The sequence below is a fragment of the Vombatus ursinus genome, unplaced genomic scaffold (assembly GCF_900497805.2).
Source record: "Vombatus ursinus unplaced genomic scaffold, bare-nosed wombat genome assembly UNPS02015255.1, whole genome shotgun sequence".
In the NCBI taxonomy this organism is placed as follows: Eukaryota; Metazoa; Chordata; class Mammalia; order Diprotodontia; family Vombatidae; genus Vombatus; species Vombatus ursinus.
The window spans coordinates 41,149,732-41,173,378 of record NW_020955033.1 but is presented as its reverse complement, the minus strand read 5'-3'; the positions used below and the strand labels follow the sequence as shown (position 1 = coordinate 41,173,378).

General features: G+C 37.8%; 1 protein-coding gene across 1 annotated transcript; it reads left to right on the top strand.

The window, feature by feature from the left end:
- Positions 1-3,429: 3,429 nt before the first annotated feature.
- LOC114031851 (carbonic anhydrase 3) lies at positions 3,430-23,350 on the top strand. The gene is made up of 7 exons (XM_027847017.1): positions 3,430-3,574; positions 4,274-4,471; positions 10,995-11,113; positions 14,273-14,365; positions 16,678-16,740; positions 19,699-19,854; positions 22,724-23,350. Exons 1-7 carry the CDS (start codon positions 3,541-3,543, stop codon positions 22,841-22,843), a joined length of 783 nt encoding a protein of 260 aa, XP_027702818.1. The 5' UTR covers positions 3,430-3,540; the 3' UTR covers positions 22,844-23,350.
- The last annotated feature ends 297 nt before the right edge of the window (positions 23,351-23,647 follow it).

Here is a 23,647-nt window from a genome sequence, read left to right as displayed (position 1 = left end):
GAAAACGTTTATCAGGTAAGTTATTTGAAGGTAGCTCTTATGATTTCTATATTGGAACCATTGTAGAAAATATATCCTAGCAGAGTGATCATTTCTCCTTTATATTCCTCCATGTCAGATAGAGTTATTCTATTTTTTTAAAAGCATGTTTAAAAGTATAAGAAAAATTTGCTTTTGGATGATAGTTCTCTGTGTTTGTTGAGCAACTTTGGAGATAAGGGGGAATTGCTTTGCTATCTAATTTAACCAAAATAGACCTTAGCTGGGTGCAGCAATCTCCAGAGCTGATGCTGAATACAGTCTTCTTTGTACAATGTACAGTCGAGTGCTCAGAAAAGAAAAAAAAAGTTACTAGAATGAAATTAAATATACAAATTAAGTTATGCAGAAGAAAACCTTAATAGAGTTTCTTTTAAAAATTTTGATTGATTCTCTTCATTCTTCCTTTTCTTCAGTCTCCAAGTCCATAAAAATAGGAATTTAAATTAGGAAATATATATCCTTGGGAGAGTTCCATAAAGTTATGTAATTATGGAGTCCATATTTTATTTTTAAATACTAATAATTCATTAGTATTTAGAGATTAGAGATCACCAAACTGATTATTTTCCTTTCTTTTTATTTCTCCTCTGTCACATTGTGATATGACAGAAGATATGACGATAGAGTTTGGTGAATTTGAGTTCATGTTCATGGTCTGGTACTATGCTTAATAAGATGGAAAACCATACCTATAAATATATTAAAGCATTTTTTGGCCTTAAAAGTTCATTTTTCACCACGTCACCCTCACAAGAAGCATGGTTTCCATTAACTTGTTTAGATGGCCATATAGTGAACTTTACGCTATATGCTATATACACTTTATGCTATATAAGCACAAACTATCTCGTTAGAATAATTCCTATTATTCTTGAGTAGCTTAATAAGTCAAGATTCCATTTTCAACAAACAGGTGTCTATGTGCTAATTTATCAGTACTCGATAATTGTTGGTGGCTGCCTTTCCAATATTACCTCAGCATGAACCCAAGACTCTTGGGAAAAAGCAAGGCAACTCCAGAAATCTCAAGGTCCTGAAATCTTTAAATCACATTGTAACTTTTCTCTGTGGTCAAAGAATTACAAGTTATCATTGACAAAGAAGAAATCAGCTGAAAGGGGGAGGAGACAATCAGCTTTTGTTTTCATTATAAAACAAAATAATTTTTGTGCCCTAAAATATATTTTGACTTGAACCTCAGGAAGGGTTCAGCTATTCCTGAGTTGCATTTAAACTACAATTTTTCTAGCATTGATACTAAGAAGGAATTATGGGAACCATGATTTTTAAGGGAATTCATCTAGCAATGGAATGTATGTTGCAGTATTTCCTTTTATAAGCACTCTACCTCTCTGAGGGAAATAATTTGCCATCTAAGCATATTCTTTATTTAAATAGAGCTTACAATCTTTGTGTACCCCTACCTCCACCACCCCTAGCACACACACTCCTGTGCACAAATGACTACAGTTTCATTGATTGGTCTTGGGATAAAGATGGTATTTAAAAAATCGCCAAATTATTACCTTGTATATATTATGATTGTAATTATATGTATTAGAAAAAGGGAATGAAAAAACAGAATTAACCTGAGATGGTGGTGATGTAAATTATGAGTTATTCATGTCAAGTACTTTTCTATCTTAATAAAAATGACAAAACACCTCTATTAATCATTAAAGTCAGGTTTGTAGTATCAATGATAAGAATTGACAAAATTTTCTAAACAATTTAGGTTCAGAGTGTCTTCAAATGATATATTTCAAAAAATGATCTTAAAGTTTGGGTTGTTAGGGTTTCTGTTTTTGTTTTTGGAAGGGTGAGGATTAGAGAGAAGGGTTTGTTTGTAAATGCCTCTGTGAATTATTTGAACAATTCCTTCGGTTCCTGATATCTCTTTGGTAATGTAGACTTTCGTCTCTAACCCTTTAGCTGTGGTATAAATATCCTACCCTCATGATTGGCAGTCTATGTGAATGTGGTAATACATTCTGCATGTCTTGGAGATGAAATATCTTTTCCATTCTGGGATATAATTTCCTTTTTTTACTTTTGCGTTCTCCAAATACGTATGCACTATATGTAGTGTATGTCAAACTCAGGGAGCAATGTCTTTTGCAACTATGCGGCAAATATATTTAACCTTAGGTTTCTTTTTCAAGGTTGCCTTATTTGCTACATGTTGACCTAAAACTCGGAGGAAGATGTTGAAATCAGTTCTTGCGGCGTTGCTATGTCTGCACTTTCTCAATTTTGCATCCTCTTTCCCCCACTGCAAATTTCACCTTAACTTTTCTATTACATACAGCAAGACATGCAGGTAATGGAGTACAATGCCTGGTAACTGTCCTCCTTGCATTTTGGTTAAGAAAACAGCGGGCAGAGTCGAACTGCCTCATCGCTCCCTTTTCCTTGCAGAGTCTCACTCAGTACATGTCGGGCAATGGGAAGTTTAAATAACCCCAAGGCAACTCGTGCTACACGCGTGTTCTTCCCCGAGCTCCCCTGGCCTTAGACAACTAACGGGGAGCTAACACTGGCAGCTCCAGCCGCGCTCTGGCTTGCAACGCAACATCCTCACACACCCATTCCTTCTCACACTTAGTGCAGCCCTTTCCAAATACCCGCAGGATGGACAGGGCAGGGTTTGCCCAGGGCTGATATTTATTCCAGGGCAATGGCTGCAGAATGGGACTTTCAGGCATAAGGCAGACAAAGGGGTCTCCTCTTCTCCTCCCCATCCTTCCTATGTTTCCCTCGCTCCCCTGCTCAGGGGCACAGGTAAGAAAGTCTGCTCCTTGCTCTTCGCAGACAGAAATCTTAGGGAAGGAGAGTAATAAGCTCCTTGGAGGGATCCCGAGGCTGATGCCCAGATCCGATCCTGACTGCGGGTTTAGGACTTGGACTCAGGGATTGGAAGGATCGCTCTTTGCGGTCTTCTGGTAAAGGCTAATGAAAAAGTGTCTCCTTGATTCTGCCAGTTCCCTTCACCCTCTCAAAAAAAAAAAAAATCATGGGGTGGGTAGGGAGAAGGGATAAGGAAGAAAAAAGAATTTTAAAGACTTTCCCTATGTCCTAGCTTCCAACCAGCCCCACACTGCCCAGCACCTTGCAGAAGTTGTTGAAAAAGGGGATTTCTGCGCTTTGCAGCTGGGAGAAAACGCACATGTCCTAAAGCCCCTCTCTACCCAGAGGCGGCAGAGGGAGCAAGAGGGTGCGGTGGGGTGGGGTGGGGGACAGAGGTTATAGCAATGCCGCCCCCCACCCCCACCGCACGCCATCTGTCAAAGTGTCAGAAGTTCTGCCCTCCCACCCCTCCTCTTTCTCTCCTAAACAGGAGACCGGTCCTTATCAGCCAGCCCCCTGCTCCACCCTCCTCCCCTGGTCTAATAGGAACATGGTATTGGCGGGCACTTATAAAAGTCCCTGGCTCAGACAGACACAGAAGGACGTCCTGCAGGAGAGACTAGAAGGCAGCAAGTCCTGAGAAAGAAGACCATGTCCAAGGAGTGGGGCTACGCGAGCCACAATGGTGAGTGAAGATGTACGCCGTCTAGTCTGATGGGACTAGAAGGATCCTCTCATATTTTTCAAGCTCACTCTTTCGGAAGTCAGCTTTCGACAGAATTTGAAAGTACCTCCCATCTTCTTTTCCATATTGCTGAGATTTTTTTTTTTTTTTGCAAGTCTTTATGATTGCTGGTCAGCAATTATTTAGGTCCTAGACTGTGACACTGAGTATCAGTACATACTGCGTTCTATTCCACTTGCTGATGGTATGGCCCTTGGGAAAGTCCATGTCTGGGAAGCTTAAAGGTCTGATTTCTAAAACATAGATACTTATGTCGTCCAAGGTTGTTGTGAAATTTAAATGGGACAATTTATGGGAATCTTTCTTGAAAACTTTAAGGGCATTATCCAAATGCAAGATTTTTTTTTTTTGCATCTATTTTAGAGGCAGGAGCAGGATTCCATCCCCTTAGCCTTTACCAGAAGACAGAAAACAGTGGTTTCCTCGGCCCTTCAAGTCATTTTGCTGTAAACAAAGTTATATAGAAGTTTAATTTTAACTTATGCCTTCCACACTATCCCTGAGACAGGATAAATGGGATGAGATTTCTTCCCTGCAAACATGTAGTTCTCTCATTACTATGTATTGTTAGTTCACCTACTAGCAAGTAGCATCAGAGATATTTCAATCACTAACTTCTTTGACTTTTATTTCCCCTAGGACCTGATCATTGGCACGAATTTTACCCAAATGCTAAAGGTGACAACCAATCCCCTATTGAACTTCATACCAAAGACATCAAGCATGATCCCTCTCTGGGGCCTTGGACGGCAGCTTATGACCCAGGTTCTGCAAAGACTATTTTGAACAATGGAAAAACCTGCAGAGTTGTGTTTGATGACACCTATGATAGATCGAGTAAGTCTAAGTTTTTGAAAAGATTTTGCATCCATTCTCAACAAATAACTATGCATGTTTTCAATGTAAATATGGGCTGAAGGGACCTTGTTACATAGTTGATCTAATGGTGAAAAGAGGCAAGTCAGCTCTAGATGCAAGGAAACATATTTATGCAGTGAAGTAAAACTGTCTCAGACAGTGTTACTGAGATGTGTCCCTGTATCTAAAAGGGGGCTTGACTGGGGCAAGGCAAACCTGTCAACATGTGTACACCTGGATCTTCTCCCAGTCCTGCTGGACTGCTGCCATGATGTCCCTCCCTACAAAGCTCTTCCTTTCCCCTTCTAAATGGTGGAGGAAATCTGGATTAGTAGAACGTGCAAAGAACAATCCAAAAAGGAGACAAAATAGGAGATTTCTTCCTTTTGGTTCCTGGGAAGGTGTCGGGCCCCTTAAAAGAATCAACTCATTGTGTGATTCCAGGTTTGCTTCTTTCATCAGTCAGTCAGGAAACCTTTATTAAGTAGCTACTATGTTCCAGGCACTGTGCTAAGTACTTCATCACTTCCAACTAATTTTTTTGAAGCCCAACAAGGACTAATGGGGACTTATTTCAATAAGTAACCCAATTTCTCGCACTTAGTAGGTGCTCAATAAATATTTGTTGAATTGATTACTTGAATGAGCGTTAGTTAAGTTTCTCACAAAATTTACACTTCAGTAGCATCTTTGTGTGAACCTGGAAGATCTATCATAAGTCCCCCATATTTCCCACTGAATCATAAGAAGATTGGGAGAAAGATTTAGTTCTGCTGTCAGTAAGATTAGGGAAAATCATTGTATCTGTTACCTGATGCAGCACAATTTCTAAAAGCATTCCAAACATCAGTAATGAATACCTGTCTGTAATAATAGCTTATTTATCATTATTATAATTAATTCACACAAAAATTCTCAGTTGTAGTAGAGAGCAAAGGAGGTATAGCTTTTCTGTCCCAGGCTACACATGAAAAGATGATGCCAGAATTTTTCTTAAATATTATCTCATATTAATTCATTTTTTGTTCTTTCAAATTGCATTTATTTTTTACAAAAGTCAACCCATTTGAAAATATTTCTCTGTGGTTCTCGTGCTGGACCAATATTTCTACACAATCAAGGTATCTGACTCAATTCTCTACTGAGTACTTATATAGAAAAGCCAGAGCAAATCAGATAAATTGAGGAGTTTGGGCTACTCTGGCCAAGCTTATATAGATGGAATTATTTTGTTCAGCGTGGTGTAGTAGCTTTCATGATTGTGCTTTCTAATCACCTCTGAAAAGTCATTCCTTATATTAAACCAATTTGTATTGTTAACTTTCATCTTATATTTCTCTTCACTTAATTTCCTTGGTAAAAGATGATCTTCAAATAAAGTAAACATAATGGTGCTGTGGTTGGTGTGGAGGGGGGTGGGTAGGGGATTTGGAGACATAGTACCTGAAGTGGAATCCTGGCTCTGTCATTTATCACGTGTGTGACCTTTGGCAAGTCACTTGATTTCTCTGGGTCTCCGTTTATTATTGTTCAGTCATTTATCCATTTTATCTGACTCTTCATGACCCCATTTTGGGGTTTTCTTGGAAAAGATATTAGAGTGGTTTGCCATTTCCTTCTCCAATTCATTTTACAGATGAAGAAACTGAGGCAAACAGGTTTAAATGACAGCCAGAGTCATATGGCTAGTAAGTATCTGAAGCCTATCTGAACTCAGTTCTTCCTGACTCCAGGCCTACCACTCTATCCACTGTGCCATGTAGGGCCTCAGTTTACTCTTATGTTCAAAGAGATAGAGGGTCTGGGGGCAGTTAGGTGGCGCAGTGATTGGAGCACCGGCCCTGAAGTCAAATCAGGCCTCAGACCAAACACTTGACGCTTACTTATCTGTGTAACCTTGGGCAAGTCACTTAACCCCAATTGCCTTAAAAAAAAAAAAAAAAAAAGAATAGAGGATCTTTAAGATCCCTCCTAACTCTTGATTCTATAAAACAATCTGCCAAGCTTGGTTAGTTAATCAGATAATTCAGGCCCAGGCTCAAAATATTGAGTAAGTTTTGGGGTGTGAATTATCCAAGTCAGCTATTTATATTAATTGAATTTATTGGCAACTTTTTGAACCTTGGATTTCTTCTTATCTGCTTAGGTAGAATCCAAATTAAACTTGGATGAAAGTGTTTACATAACAGTCTAAGAGGAAAGATAATTAGAAGTAAGAATCTTGATTAAAGACCTAGTCTCCTTCTCTTTTATTCTGACTATATTCATTGTGCTAGGCCTTGGTTTTCATGAATGTCAAATTAATATTTTAAGGAAATCAGAGTGGGAAATGTTTATTTTGGGTTCATTATCTCAGAATCCATTTTCATGAGCAAAAAGGTTGGTATTATCCCAGAGTTGACCCTACCCACCTCGATTTGTGGAATGTTTTTAGGGGAGGCATTGATTGCTATGTACCAAAACCCCCCACTCCAAAAACATTCCCTACCAGTTCCCTGATGCCAAAAATTCTTTTAATGGCAGACAAAGCCTTTTATGCCACCATTAGAAACAAGGCTGGAAAAACAAATACCCCTGAGAGAAGTAGCATATTAACTTTAATTCACAAGTCCAAATAGCTAGTATAAAATGCTTGAGAACTAGTTTGATAAAGACTAAGTCAGAGGGAGAGAAAGTAGGAGTGCACAGGGTGCCTGAAAGTGTGTAGAGTGGAGGGTAAGAGGTTAGAGGGATCACACAATGGAAAAGGGGAAAGGGTGCAGAAGGAAGAGGCTGGAGGTTGCAAAGACAATTCCCCCACTTCCCAATTTTGCCTTAAGCTAGCTAACTCTGACTGGGACAACAACAAAATAAATTTGGTCTGACAAGATATTTGGTTAAGTAATCTCTAGAAGACAGCCTGTCTAAATATGGCTGAAACATTTGCAAAAGAAGGATTCTTCTCACTTAAAATGAAAACAACTTTAAAGGGTGTGTTTTAGTTTTTGTCAGAAGTTTGCAACCACAGTTTCTACACGTGATGAAAATTGGCCATATATCCCACGCTCACTCGGTTCTAAGAGTTTTAATTTTGACTACTTCTCTGTAGAAGGTGAGAGAGGAAGAGAATTAAGTTAGTTGGGGTCAATGGAGCAGTTTCATATATAGGCTGAACATGAAAACAGTTGGAGCATTGCAGAGAACATCATAGGTTCATTTCATAGGTGAAGAACTGTGGTCTAAAAATGTAACATGGCCTGCCCAATGTCACTCAGAAGGCAGAGCTAGGATTTGAACCCAGACCCCTTAGCTCCAAATTTTGCCCTCTTTTTTTGCCACATCACTTTAAGGGAAAGGAAAGAAGCATTGAAGAGTGTATTCCCAACACCCATCAGATATTTCTTGGGTCTCCAACTCTATTTTCCTGGAGTTGAATATTTTGCTTATTAATAATAATATATTATAATAATAAAAATAAATATTTTGCTTATCTTCCACTCTCATCTCCTGTTTTCTCTCTTCTTTCTTTTTCCTTTCAAAGTGAAAAATCAGTCTCTAGTTTTGGGTAATATAGATTTTAAAATATGCTTTTAAAAGAGCATGCTCCTATAAACCTATTATTCGGATCATGCAATTAGTAGATTCACAGCAGAGAAAAAATGGTTTGAGGAAATAGCACCTTTTTACTTGCTTCATGGATATAAAGCCTCAAACAGTGCTCATTTGTTTTCTTCTTGCTCCCCCCCCAAATAGACTAGTATTCTAATTTTGTCCAATATTTATTACAAAAGTTAACCTATGACACCAGCTACATGCAGTAAAACCCTGCTCCAACAGTTTACTGTCTTATTTTCCATCACCGACATTACTGTATTAGTTATTTCAAATAAATGATTGTTATGGAGAGATTTGTGATGGACATTTTCAGAAACCTGACTTTGTAGATCATAATGCCATGAAAGGAGGAGAGGTTCTTGTGAAGCAGGTATACTGTAGATGGGAAAGGCCACACTCTATTGCTCCTTCTTATTAGATTGATGCCAAGAAGCAGCAAAGGTTACATTTTGATAGAATCTGTCCTTGTCTTCTGCTATAATAAGTGCTATGGAAAAAATGTTAATGACGGAGCTTTGTCTCCCCACATTCCAACAGATGATACTTTACCCTCCTTAATATTTGCTCATCGCAGCCTCTAAGTTCACACTGATGGGTTTTTCAAGCTTCAGGCAGATGCCATATGAAATCCAAATATTGATCTATAACCTTATCCCCTTAACACAGGCCATTAACAGAATGCACACTCACTTGATTCACATCAGAAAGCCATTACTATCAACTCTATGTGACTATCCTGGCTGTGTATTCTTTACTGAGGTAGTATTCCCATGACAAACCAACATCTGTTCTAATGGTTGAATCTACTTTACTGGACTCCTAACATTTGAGTGTTGGTTGTGTTTTGGTCAACCAATATTCTTACTGAATAGTTCAGACAACTGCTGTGGTGCTATATGGTTCAGTTTTTGGCTCCTTGTCTAGAACTGATAAAATCAATTTTTCAATGATCCAGTTCATCGCTTCTTAAGAGACATTGTGGTGCAGTGGATAGAAGGCTGGCCTTGGAGCTGGGAGGACCTTGGTTCAAGCCTTCCTTCTGACACATAACTGCCTGAGTGACCCTGAACAAGTCACTTAATGTCTCAGTCCACTAGACTAATCTCTAAGCTCAGATTTGCCGAGAAGAGGCAGACCTACACTGTTAGACGGAGATTTCTCATCTGGAATTCCCTATATTCATGAAACCACAGGCCCATTCCCTTACCTTATCTTGTCACTGTAATAGAGCTGGGCACATGTAAATCTCCAAGCAGGTCTTAGTATGCAGATTACTGGCTCAGTTGGATTCACTAGGCATTTATGAACTTCCAGCTATTCCTCTGGGCACTAAGGATGCAAAGATGAAATATAACACTACTCTCAAGGAGAATACAGTTTAGTAGAAGGAGTAAAATTTGCACATGAAAAAGCTGTAATGTAAGTTAGATGAGAAAGGTCAGGGTGATGTGAAAGATCTGAGGAGGGAAGGACCATAGTTAGAGGGAGAAGTAGGTGAAGAAAGGCTTCAGCCTAACACTTGTTCTGCGCCTTGAAGGAAGGGAGGGATTTCAACAGGGGAAGAGGTGACTGGTGTCAGTTCCAGGCACAGGGATTAACCATGGAGAAAAGCGCAGAGGTGGGAGAGAGCAAGACAAAACCAAGGAATGAAGCTCTTCAGTTTGGCTTGAATATAAAGCATATAACAGGGAGTTATGTGGAATGAGGCTGGAAAGGGAGGTGGATGAGAGCCAGATTGTGAAGGACAGGAATGCCAGCTCATTATTTTGTATTTTATCCTGTAGACAATGGCTTAGTACATTTATGATTAAAGTGACAACTTTTTCTTTTAAATTAGTACTTCACAGCAACTTCTGTATCATTTTTTTTCACAACTGTGATGACTTACATAAAATAATGTTTTGAAACTTCTTGGCACAAAAGGGATTAAATTTTTTTAAATTTGTAATAGATTCCTTTTACCAAGCAAAGTGACTTTTGAATGCCTTATCCAGAGGAAACAGTCAATACTTTGAAATTAAATTATGAGTTAAAATTATCCTTATTCACAAAAGACAAGGTAAGTTTCTCATCTATCTTTGGGAGTGGGTATGTGGCTGTGTACATAGGAAATGTGACTAGAGGTAATTTTTCTAATCATGGATTACAGAATTAGATTCACTACTTTAGAGCTGCATTTCTTACATGTATCCATTTTTCTCATACCTACTTCACTCAGATTGATTACAAACTCCTTGAGGGCAGGCACTGTTTCATTTTTGTCTTTTTTCTCAGTACCCAGGACAATGCCTGGCATGGAGATGCTTGAGGAATGCTTGTTGATTCATGTTCTCATGTGTAATTTTGTAGTTCTGAAAGACTGCTGTAGATAGTATTATTTCCAACTGTCTTACATAACTCATATTCTCTTCACTCGTAAACAAACTGTGATGTCTTAGAACTCTGAGAGGAAAATATTTGCAAAGTCTGTGTGAGGTATCAAAAGGGTCCCTAGCATTCTATGGCACTGTAGAAATACCCATCAATCAAATCCTTGGCAAGATATAAAGAAAGCTTTGGAAGATAAAGTTAGGAAAATAGATTAGTGCCCCTGAGCACTGGGCTACCAGAAAAGGGATTGACTTTTCCCTACACAAAACTAAGTGCTGCTAGAAGAGAGGACAGAGGGGGAAAACCAACACCTCATGAATACTATGCCCTGTTGCAATATAGGAAAGAAAATGAGACAAATTTTCAATAGGAAACATACCATCTAGTTCGGCTAGGCTTTGGAGTTTTGTAGTCACAGGATTCTGGAGCCTATTGAGCTGTTTCTGAATCTGGTCTCCTAAAAATGCAGAAATATTTGCTTAGGAGGAAGCTTGTGAAGCTGAACTGAATTCAGTGTTAATCCAGGTTATTTTTACAGTGCTGAGAGGGGGACCACTCCCTGGACCCTATCGACTGCGCCAGTTTCACCTTCACTGGGGCTCCTCTGATGATCATGGCTCAGAGCATACCGTGGATGGAGAGAAATATGCCGCTGAGGTAGGAACTACCTTTAAGCCCCTCACAGACTTGTGCGCAGAAATATTAAATACATTCTTTTTTTCTCCTCTTTGCAGAAAAATGAGTGGAAGCCAAGGTCAGGTGTCTTACATGTAGATCAGCTTGTGAGATTTGGTGCATTCTGGGAAGGCTTCATGTGCTCAAGTAGAATAGAATTTTAGAGCTAAGAGAGAACTTAGAGATCATCAAGTCTTTTTACATATAAGGAAAGGGAAGCAGAGGGCTTAAGTTCCTTGTCCCCAAAGTGTTGTTGTTCAGTTGTTTCAGCCCTAACGCTTTGTGACCCATTTGGAGTTTTCTTGGCAGAGATACTGGAGTGATTTGCCCTTTCCTTCTACAGCTCATTTTACAGATGAGGAAACTGAGGCAAACAGAATAAAGAGACTTGCCCAGGGTCACACAGCCAGTAAGTGTCTGAAGTCAGATCTAAACTAAGGAAGTTGAGTCATTCTGACTTCAGGTCCAGCACTCTATGCACTTTGCCCCCTAGCTGTCTTGAACCCCAAATATCCTAGAATTAGAATGTAAACTTCTTGAGGGTAGAGATTTAACACAGTGTCAGGAACATACCACTTAATAAATGATTATTAGTGGCAAAGATAGTCCCAGAATCCAGACCTCCTGATTCAGCTTTGTGCTTTTGTCACTGCCTTGTACTAATATCATAGACCTAAAGCTGAAAGGAACCTTAGACACCTCCTTATTTTATACATGAGGAAACTGAGGGCCAAGATCACACAGGTAGTGTCAGGAGTGAGACTTCAACCCAGGTCCTCTGATTTAGTGCTCTTTCCATTGTATCATGCTACTTCTTTACTTGGAATGTCTCAGTGACCCAGTGGATAGAGTGCCTGCCCTGGAGTCAGGAAGACCTGAGTTCAAATGTGATCTCAAATATTTACAAGCTGTGTGATCCTGGGCAAGTCACTTAACCTGTTTGCCTCAGTTTCATTATCTGTAAAATGGGCTGGAAAAGGAAATGGCAAACCACTCTAGAAGCCAGACAAAGTATTACATCAAGTAACTTTTAATTAAGAGCAGGTGAAGATGTTGCCTGAGAGTAGGTTACTATTTAGAGAGGGCGAACCTAAATGAGGCTGCCGAAATGCAGGTGGACATTAGATACACTGAAAAGAAAAGTAGAGGTTTGTCAAAAGAGAGAAAAATCCTAAAAGGAAAAAAAAAGTGACTGTAGTGAAACCACTTTGTTTTTCTATTTCTAAACTAATAGTATACATGTCTTTAAAAAATGCATCTTGTGATGTCGCTTGTGTTTATAACTGAAAAAGCAATAGAGTTCCTTTAAAACCATTGAGAGAGAGAGAGAGGAGAGAGACAGAGATAGAGGATAGTTGCTATGGAAACAACTTAATATGAATGTTATTTTATAGTACACTCAACTAATTTATTGATTAGGGTGGATAGAGAGAAATTTTTTATGGTTTGAGAAATGAGTTACATGGCTTTCCATGCTGCAGATGTAAATGCAACCCGCATCTCTGTGATTTTTCCCTTTCAGTAGTTCTGTGAATCAGAAAAACAGCTTCTGTAAGTTAGGAGGTGGACAAGGCATGTAAGACATGTTGTAAGAAGTCATGAATATTGCTAGCTAGTGAATAAGAAAACTCCTGGCTACAAACTCTTTCTAGGAAAGATTAAGCAGAAAAATGCTAAAGAGATGGTAATATCTAATAAAACTGGCAGAAGTCCCAAAACCAGGCCAAGCATAGGAGAATCTAACTCCAGATTCAAAGGGTTGGAGTAAATTCTATTCTATTATAGGAAAATTAAAGTTAGATCAACCTTTGGTTAAGGTCACGTGAGAAATGTACTGAATTATACGAAGGTTTTTTCCCCCTTGCAATATTTTCTCCAACAAACACATGAATATCACATGAGTATAGTGTGCCTCTGTTCACAATTTGAAGGGAGAATAAGCTCGTTTATTGACTTCAGATTTGGACATAATATGAAATTTTATCTTTTCCTGTACATAAACTTTTTTTGTGTGATTATGCTCATAATTGATCTAGGGCAAAATATTTCTACCAAACAGTAAGAAATTTTTATATTAAGAAATGATAAATTTTGCCACTGTAGAATAGCATGTGCCATTCTCATTCTATACATAATTCAATAGGAAACTTTTGATGTATTTTGAATCTAGTATTCAGGTTTAAAATGACTATAAATTTAATCTTTTACCACTAAGTTCTTTTTTTTATTTCTTTTTCTTTTGGCTTGCATTTTCATTTATTTATTTATAAATATTTTTATGTATTTTTTTAAATTTCCCCAGTTACATGTAAAACCAATTTTTAACATTCATTTTTAAAAACTTTGAGTTCCAAATTCTCTCCCTTCCTCCTTCCAAACCCTTCTCTCTTCCTCCCTCCCACCCTTCGTTGAGAAGGCAGGCATTTTGATATGGGTTATGCATGTGCAGTAATGCTAACTCTTCTTTTTCTCAAAATTATAATTAATGAATTCCCTTTAGGCTGAAAATTGCCATATCTGAAAAGCAAAAGATAATTTTCTCCCTCATTTTTCTACTCCTACTTTATCACTTTTGATTTTACAGTCTTTGATGTTCTTTTTTAAAAAGTTCTTTGTACAACTTCAAGTTGGTGAGAGAAAAGAAGTCATTTCAAACCAATCAACCCATCACATGAACTGTGTCTTTGGAATATGGTTCCCCAGGAAATATCATTTATTTCAATTGTATCAATTATAAATACAAATATAAAATTGTTAATTTCAAATCTACTTGTTATAATTTTAAGTAATTTTAATTCTCATGAAAATCTCCCACCCCCTCAAATCCCTCCCCATGTACTTTGCACACTTAGATGAGGGAGAAAGGAGAAATACTTCACAATATGCAAAATTCATTAATTTGGATTTGGCAGGAGTCTTAGAGGCAATGTAGTTAGGCCTCCTCATTTTGTAAGTGAGGAGTCTGGAGATGCAAAAAGTTAAGAAATTTCCACATGGTCAGAAAGATAAGGAAGTATTTCTTGGCTTAGTGGGCCAAATATCCATGACTCTGTGTACATGTTTAATGGAGTAGTATATACTTGGTTGTTGTACATTCATATTCTTACTTATTTACTGCATATTTTTATTGTATGGTTTCAGCTTCACCTGGTTCACTGGAATCCCAAATATAGCACTTATGGAACAGCTTTGAAACAACGTGATGGAATTGCTGTCGTGGGCATTTTTCTGAAGGTCCAATAAACAGTAACCATACTTTTTTCTTCGAAAGTTTAGTGTTTTATCAGTGAATTGCCTTTGGCTTTTGGAGGGCTGCCATAATCTTTTCTCCTCAAAGGAGGGAAAAGGAACTCCCAAAGTCCTTCTTCCAGGTTCAATTCAGTATTCATCCCACATATCAAGTTATTTCTTAAATTAAAAAAAATCTTGTTATTCTAAACACCAAAATCAAGAACAGTTCCATCTACAAAGAAGAATAGAAATAGAGGATGGTATATAAAATTGTGAATCAAATTAAGTTATGGATTTAAGTTAAGTCAACCAAGGTCAGGCCAAGAAGTGTTGTGTTTTGTTTTGTTTTGTTTTCTTCCTGCAAAGATTTGCCTGTGCCAGGGCACACCCCAGTCTTTCATACACTTCTTAGTTATAAGGCATCTGTGTGTGTGTGTCTGTGTGTGTGTGTGTGTGTGTGATTTATAATTGTTGGTATTCAGGGACATTAGAGATATTTACTCACTGGGCCCCCTTGCTACTCCATTAGTTTCCCTGAAAACTGAAAGATCAACACTTTGATCTCTAATCTCTGGCTTGCGATTCACTCAGCCCAGACTAGCCACCATGCACGTTAGGCCATGCCAAGATGACCACATGGAATGCTTATGTTGTTGAGCCAACTCTGGTTTAATGAGTACTTAAGTGTCATTCTCACATGAATGTAGTAGTAACATGATCCAGAGTTAAACCAGAGGTGAAAATCTTGCTCCTCTTTTACTTGTTGAATGACCAAATTTGTTATGTGCTGTAAATTCAGAAGGTAATTTTTAATGCTAGACACAGAAGGGCAAAACCATTACATTATTATGGAGCTATTTTGTTATGATTTTGTGAAGTTTGCTAATGAGAGAATGAAGCACATGTTTGTTAGGAAGGGACCATAGCATAGGAAGCATTAGCTCTGAAACAGGATATGTAGCAAGTTGGTTAGGCATAAATTTTAAGAAGAGTTGTTCTCAGGGGGACATGAATATGTGAACATTCGGTGATTTCTTTAGTGTTGGAAACACTTAGTGTGAGAATTCCCTCACGCAACACCAGATCTTCTCTAGGTTGTAGTAGATAAATCCTTGGGAATTGCCTCAAGCACAGAGGCTAAGGGGTTTGCCCAGGTTTGCAGAGCTAAAGGTTAGAAGTGCTAGCTGATTCCAGTTGACTCTGATTGCAAGTCAGGGATGTGCTGGTGAATATTTAACAATATGGTCAATGGAGGGGTGGGTAGGATATACCCTAGAAACACTTTTGAGTTTAATCTACATTAACACTTTCTCTACATCACTTTCTTAAGTATAGACAATCAACAAAACAATAAATCATGCCCTTCTTTGTAACATCTGCTGATTGGGTGTAAATGCTCAGACTGCAGATTTTACCATTAGCTCTCCCAAGTTGGTTTGAGCTGTCTCCAGCCCACCAAGGCTCCAAGTCTAATACTCTATCTGCTACATAACAATCTCTCCTTATAAGAATACTTTTCAATAAATTACAGGGGCTCTTAATATAATTTGATGGACGTGATAACTCAGCCTATGTAGTAGAACAAGTGCCAGACTTTAAGTTAGGAGGAACCTAGGTTCAAATCCTGCTTTCATTACTTGCTAGCTCTATGACTCTAGATAAATCATTTAACTTCTCTGAGCCTCAGCTCTATCAACTACAGAATGGAGATAACCATACCTGTAATATCTACCCCAAAGAATTAGTGTGAGGATTAAATGAAACAATGTACTTAAAGTGCTTTGTAAATCTCAAAACACTATATAAATATCGGCTTTTAACTACTAATGTCCTAGTAGATATCATTACAGTAAAGTTGTATAATTGTTCACAATAGTTTTGTATGTATTGATTGAATGTCTCTAGGGAATTGCTTGATAAAGGACAGCTCCTTGGTAGTCACCATATTTGCCCAAATATCATTTAGAGGTACCTGAGAAAGAGATAAACGCATATGAGACAGTGTAGCGGTAATGTGGCCATAGTACACCACATCACTGCTAAAGCCCTTCAACATCTGATTCTGTCAACATCTCCCATCACAGAGCAGACTTAGGCAGAAACCCAAAGTATACAGCAAGAAGGCCTATAATTTTGTGACTATTGCATTTTATAGACTTGGAGTTCAAATTTAGATCAAGAAAACCACATAATCTAAAATCATGGTAGAAGGGGGAGAGTTACATTTTAATTCTGAACAGAAAGTTCTGTCAGAGTCAGCATTTTCAAACAATCACATTCCATAACAACTGATTTTTTTTCTTTCTGCATTACAGGTAGGACGTGAGAAAGGGGAATTTCAGATATTTCTTGATGCATTGGACAAAATTAAGACTAAGGTAAAAAAAAAAAACAAAAGATGCCCTTTCCTTTGAATATGATGTAGGAGATTTCAAATTTTTGAAATACATTTCCAAAGTCCTTCAACCCTATTTCTTTGCCAGGGAAAACATTAAGAATGCATATCTTCAGTTAATCACAACAAGCCTTTGCTAATACCTACTGTGTACCACGCATTACACACATTGGGGATAAAAACCAAACAAAATGAAACAATTCCTCGACTCAAGGAGTTTATATTCTATACACCTGATCAGTAGGCATTTTTAATTTTAAGAGATAATTTTAAATTCTATTTTGGAGCATTTTCATAAATAATAATTTTATCTTAGAGATTAAATGTAATATCTAAATGGAATCATGTGTACTTTCTATTAGAAATCTTACAGTGAATGCATGCTTATATGAATACTAATATAATTAATGCATAGATTTTCTACTTCCTAAAATTTGGGCTATCAAAATCCTAGTTAAGTATTACCTGTATTTTTCAGGAAAGTAAATAAACATTTTGACTGGAAATAAGCCAATGTGATTTATTATGGTGTTTAATGTCCAAATTCAATTTTAAAAAATATTTTTCTAGCCATGGAATCATAATTATCTGCCTATAAACATGCTCCCCAAATGCCCCATCCCTTTCAGCTTAAAAAAAGTAGTCAAGGAATTATAATGAAATTTATGCTCAGGTACTACTACTACTACTACTACTAGTACTACCACTACTACTACTACTACTACTACTACCACTACCACACTACTGCTGCTACTACTGCACTACTACTGCTACTCCTCCTACTGCTGCTGCTACTACTACTTCTGCTGCTAGTATTACTACTACTGCTACCACTATTACTACTGCTGCCACTATTACTACTGCTGCTACTGCTACTAGCAGTAGTACTAGTACTACTACTACTGCTCCTTGTACTAATACTACTAGTAGAAGTACTAGCACTCATACTACCACTACTGCTGCTGCTTCTGCTACTAGTACTACTACTACTTATACCACTACTACTACTATTATTAATCCTTCATTTGACTTTTCTACCCCATGCAGACACTCTTATATTCCTTCCTCATTTTCATTGCCAAACTACTTGAAAAATTTGCTTCTACCGCATGCTTCCACTTCCTTCCTGATTATTCTTTCCTTAGACCTGTGCAAACTATTCTACCCCTCCCTGCACCATTCTACTCAGACCACTCTCTCAAAGATAATTACTATTTTTTAAAGTTGCCAAATCTACTGGCCTTTTATGCTCCTTGTCACCTTTTACTTCTCTGAAAATTGCAAAATATTTGGTTCTCTTTATTCTTGGCTTCACAGAAAGAATCATTGGCTCCCATCCTACCTAGAATTGTTTCCTTTCTGTTTTCTTTGCTCACTTCTTATCCTCTAGATATCTTAATGTGAGTATTCCTCTAAAGCTATTCTCTGTCAATATTCTCTTCAACTCCACATTATCTCTGTAGTCAGTAGTCAATGGACTTCTATGTAAATAACTCCCAAATTTCTATCTCTCAATTTAAACTAGATTTTGAGCTCCAGGCCCATATCTCTAACTGCTTACAAGATTGTTACATTTAGATGTCCCATTGGCCTATCAAACTTACTATGTATAAAACCAAGCTTATCATCTTTCCCCCCAAATCTGATCTTTTTGATTTCACTATTTTGGCAGTAGAACCAACATTTACCCTGCCTAACAATGTTCAAAACCTTGAGGTTTTCCTTCCATATCCCCCACTTTGTATATCTGATCAGTTGCTAAGTTCTATAGACTTTACCTCTACAACATTTCTTGGATTTCCTTCCTCATCTCTATTCTACCACCATTATAGTACTCCATTCTCCTTTCTGGACTATTAGAATAGCTTCTTAGCAACTCTTAGTGCCTCCTTTCTCTCTTCTCCTATTAACTTAGCCTTCATATTGCTGCTAGAATTTTATGTATTTATATACACATATATGTATGTGTGTATGTGTATATATACACATATGTAAATATGGTTAAACTACTCCTCAAAAAATACCAGTGGTTCCTTGTTTCCTAATGAGTAAATTTCAAATTCCTCTGCCTGGCATTAAGGTACTCCACAGTTTAGGGACACTATCCTACCAGGCCTCTCTGCTCCCATGCCTTGTGTACTCCTATCTTTGTATCTTTATTGATTCTGTATTTAGAATATCCTCTCTGGCCTCTCATGCTTGTTGAATTCTCATCTATCCTCAGAGCCAAATTGAAATGGCATCATTTCCATGAAATCTTCTCTGACCCACTGACCTAAAGTTCCCCTTTCAACCTCATAAAGAACTTTGTGATGCAGTTTCAAATGACCTTATGATGTAATATTGTGTCTTTTAAAATATGTGAATCTTTCCCACTTACTAGACTATAAGCTCCACGTGGTCAAGGTTCGTGCCTTATTTAAAACTGGCAATTTCCCCTACCAGCTAGCAAAGTGGTCTTCACAGCTGATGTTGAATAAATGCTTGTTGAATGAATTACTGAATTGTTAATAAAATTGTATTTTGTATCTAAAAGGATAATTTTTCTCTTTTAAAAATGATATATTCAGAGCAGGTGGTAATTTTATGAAAGTACTTCTATTTCTTAAAATTTTAATTTCCTTGACATTTTGATCTTCTTTTTTTATTTTTATTTTTTTTTTATTTTTAGGCAATTGGGGTTAAGTGACTTGCCCAGGGTCACACAGCTAGTAAGTGTCAAGTGTTTGGTCCGAGGCCAGATTTGAACTCAGGTCGTCCTGACTTCAGGTCCGGTGCTCTTATCCACTGCGCCACCTAGCTGCCCCTTTCCTTGACATTTTGAAGAAAATTTGCTCATGGTTTAAAAATCAGTATCCTAAATAGATGGCTGATTGTGTATGGTTTGATATGATGATGTGCATCTACATGTGAATTATTGGTCTCATTGAATCTCTTTTAGGGCAAAGACGCTCCTTTCACACACTTTGACCCATCCTGTCTTTTCCCTGCTTGCCGGGATTATTGGACTTACCATGGCTCCTTCACCACCCCACCTTGTGAGGAGTGCATTATCTGGATTCTTCTGAAGGAACCAATAACTGTGAGCCCTGACCAGGTAAACTTCAACTCCCTAATAAGAATTTAAGGGCAACTTTCATTTCTTACTTAAAATTTCTTGGTGATTCATTGTTTCACAAAAGCTGGATGACTAACGAGTTGGTATTTTGGCCCAGTTAATCACCTTCAATCTATTTGAATGAAAGAAAGAAAGAAAGAATGAATGAATGAATGAATGAATGAATGAATGAATGAATGAATGAAAAGTATTTATTATGTGCTTACCACTTGCTAAGCTCTGGGGATACCAATAGAAAATTTTAGACACTACTGTTCACATTCAGAGGCCTCCAGGAGAATAGACTATATTGATGCTATTTAAAGGTATTTACATGGATAGAATCCTAGTGCCCAGAATAAGGGAAGTGAGAGTCCACCTGGAAAGCCTTCCCTCCAGATCCCATCTGGAGCATTCTTCTTAGTTCTGGGCACCACATTTTGGGAAGGACGTTGTCAAGGTATATATATCCTGTCCAGAGGGAGACAACCAGAATGGGTGAAGGTATTTGAAACCACATCATATAAGCAACATTAGAAGCAACGGGGCATATTTTATCCAAAGAAAAGGTATGGTAGAGGTGAAGTGATAGCTGCCATTAAGAATATGAAGGGCTCTCATGTCTAAGGTGATTTGGACTCTTTGTGCTTTGCTCCAGTAGGCAAAACTAGGATGAATGGCTGGAACTTATAAAAATGTACATCTCCTTTACACAAGGAAAAGAATCTCATCAATTAGAGCTGTGAATAAGTGGAATAGGCTGCTTTGGGAGGTTATGAGTTCTCCAATACTGAAGGGTCTCAAGGAGAGACTGGATGACCCAACCTATGCTTTGTCAAGGCAGTTGACGTTGGGATTTGTAATTTGCCTAGAATCAGATGAGATAATCTCTGAGGGCTCTGTCATTTGTGAGATACTACAATATAATGATGATGGTGATGATGATGATGATGATGATTTTTTAACACAAGGAATGAAGAACAGGATGGAGTAGGCACTGGATCTATGACTTCATTGGTATAGGGAACTGGTAAGGAAACTCGCTCTACCAACGCAGATGGGCAGCTGCTCTATAATTTAGAGTCTGAGACTTGGCTACGGGCAAATGCAAGGTGGTACCTTACCCAGGCTACATGGCCAGTTTGTATACATATAAGCAATCTAGTCTTCCTTACTCTGACTCTAGCTCTCTATCTATTATAACACATTGATTCCCATCATTACAATTTGTAAATAGCTGAAATAAAGATAGAACTTTGTGGTTTATATTATTTCACATGTTAATTTTTTCAGAAGAATCCTATAAAGTAAATATTATATTCTTATTTTATAGAGAAGGAATCTGAGATGAGAAATCAAATGACTTGCATAGCATCTGGCAGATAGTAGGCACTTAATAAATGTTTATTGTTTGATTGATTGACTTACTTAAGGTCAAACAAATCAATGGCAGGTCCATGCTTCAAACCCGGGCTTTCTGACTACTATACCATGTTTATGGAGGCTTTTTAAATTCCTTGCCTCTGATAAAAAAATAAGTTTTGAAAAAAACATAAAAATATGGACTAATAACACTTAGATGTCTTATTGTTCCTTTGTATGTTCAAAATAATATGAAACTGAAGCCATTTTCCATCATAGAAGTAAAGTGGAAAGAATACTAGGCTTAGAATTAGAAGGTGGATTCAAATTCCATCTTCATCACTTACTAGCTATGTATTTAACTTTAGGCAAGTCACTTAATTTACCTGACCCCAATTTTCTTCTTCTAGAAAATAAGAGGGGCAGCTAGGTGGCACAGTGGATAGAGTGCTGGGCCTGAAGTCAGAAAGACTCATCTTCCTGAGTTTAAATCTGGCCTCAGACACATACTAGTTGTGTGACCCTGGGCAAGTCACTTAACCCTGTTTGCCTCAGTTCCTCATTTGTAAAAGGAACTGGAGAAGGAAGTGGCAAACCACTCCAGTGTCTTTGCCAAGAAAACCCTAAATGGGGTCATGAGGAATTGGACACAATTGAAATGACTGAACAACAACATACAATCATATTGTTGTAAGTATCCAACAAAATAATGTATGAAAAGTGCTTTCAAACTAGAGACAGCTAGGTGGCGGAGTTGACAGAACACTGGACCTGGAGTCAGAATATCTGAATTCAAATCTAGCCTCAGGCATTAGCTCAGCAGTCTTGGACGAGTCATTTAACTTTGGTCTGCCTCAATTTCGACATCTGTAAAATGGGGATAATAATAGCATTTACCTTCCAGGGTTGTTGTGAGGAGAAAATAAAATAATATTTGTAAATCACTCTATAAAAGTTAAAGTGCTACGTAAATACTAGCTATTATTACTAAAAATAAAGTAGAAAGTGGCATGCAGTTGTGAGTTTTTAGTATCATGTCTCATTACTTACACTATTATTTCTATCATCATATCATCATTACCTCCATATATATTGTGCCTCCCCTAGAATCCTCATTCCAAGTTTTATGCAGCTACAAATATCTTGATAAATCAGGGGAGAATATATTTTGGCAGGAGTCCTTGTTTATCTTGTGTTACTGAGCCAAGAGGCTGATCATTCAAGAAAAAAAATGCTTTACGTACCCCCCAAGAAAGATTAGTTATTTAGGACTGAATTGCCCATTCAGATAATGAAAAACACACACAGAGAGAGAGACAGAGACAGAGAGATAGAGAGACAGAGATAGAGAAAGACAAAGACAGAGAGACAGAGACAGAGACAAGGAGAGACAGAGAGAGAGAGTGTTGCTTGAAATGTCCAGATAGTTTCCTAATTCCCTGTCTCATGAGTTGTAACAAAAGTAGGCTCCAGGCCATGTTAACAAGGAATGTGTGGACTCTTGCAGATGGCCAAGCTGCGAAGCCTTTACTTCAGTGCTGAGAATGAGCCTCCTGTGCCCATGGTGGGGAACTGGCGCCCTCCACAGCCTCAGAAGGGCAGAATTGTGAGAGCCTCCTTCAAATAGGGCCATCTTTGAAAGGGCTGGAAAGTGAGGGAATCAAACCCACAATCAATGCTTAGTTAAGTGCGCACCTTCTATCACTGCTCTACACTCAAAGCAGATTTTCTTTTTCCAAGTGTAAAACTCAGCAAAGAAACATCACAAATCTCTGATTGTCACTGCTTAGAGAACGATAAGTTAAAACTTTCAGTCTTTAACTTTAAAATGAAAAAAAAAACGTAAGGTTCATGTTTGATTCTTCGTAACAATTGTCTTTAACAGTAATGAAAGTAACACACCTGGAAATATTTTAAAGAAGAAGAGAAAGGAAAGGAAAAGAGAAGTTGTAATTGATGGCTGGTCAAGCATTTTCTTACCAGCCCTTAACTTTTTTTTTTTCAATTTTACTGTTTCCATACTATGAGTTTCCAGTCTTCACAGAAGTGATGAGTAATCTACCATGTAAGAACAGCAGCATGTGGAGAGCAAATCATCATAAAATGCCAGAGTTAAATTAAATTGGTACCAATTGTAACAATGTTTTGAAGTTTTAAATGAAATAAAAGAGAAACACATATCAGGAGAAAAAATATTAGCAACTACTATAATTGGCATTAGCTTAATTATCAAAACTAACTATCTAAAGAAATGGAAATGCCTGGTTTAACCCCAGGATTATTTGCATTGGTGTTTCTTCTTCATAATGGTGAATGATTTTCTATATAGATTTTCTGGCCCAGCATGAGGGCCATGGAGCTTTCTTCCTCCTACTGTATCTTTGCATGCCTATACACAGCTGACTATAATAGACATCTGGATTCTGTTGGA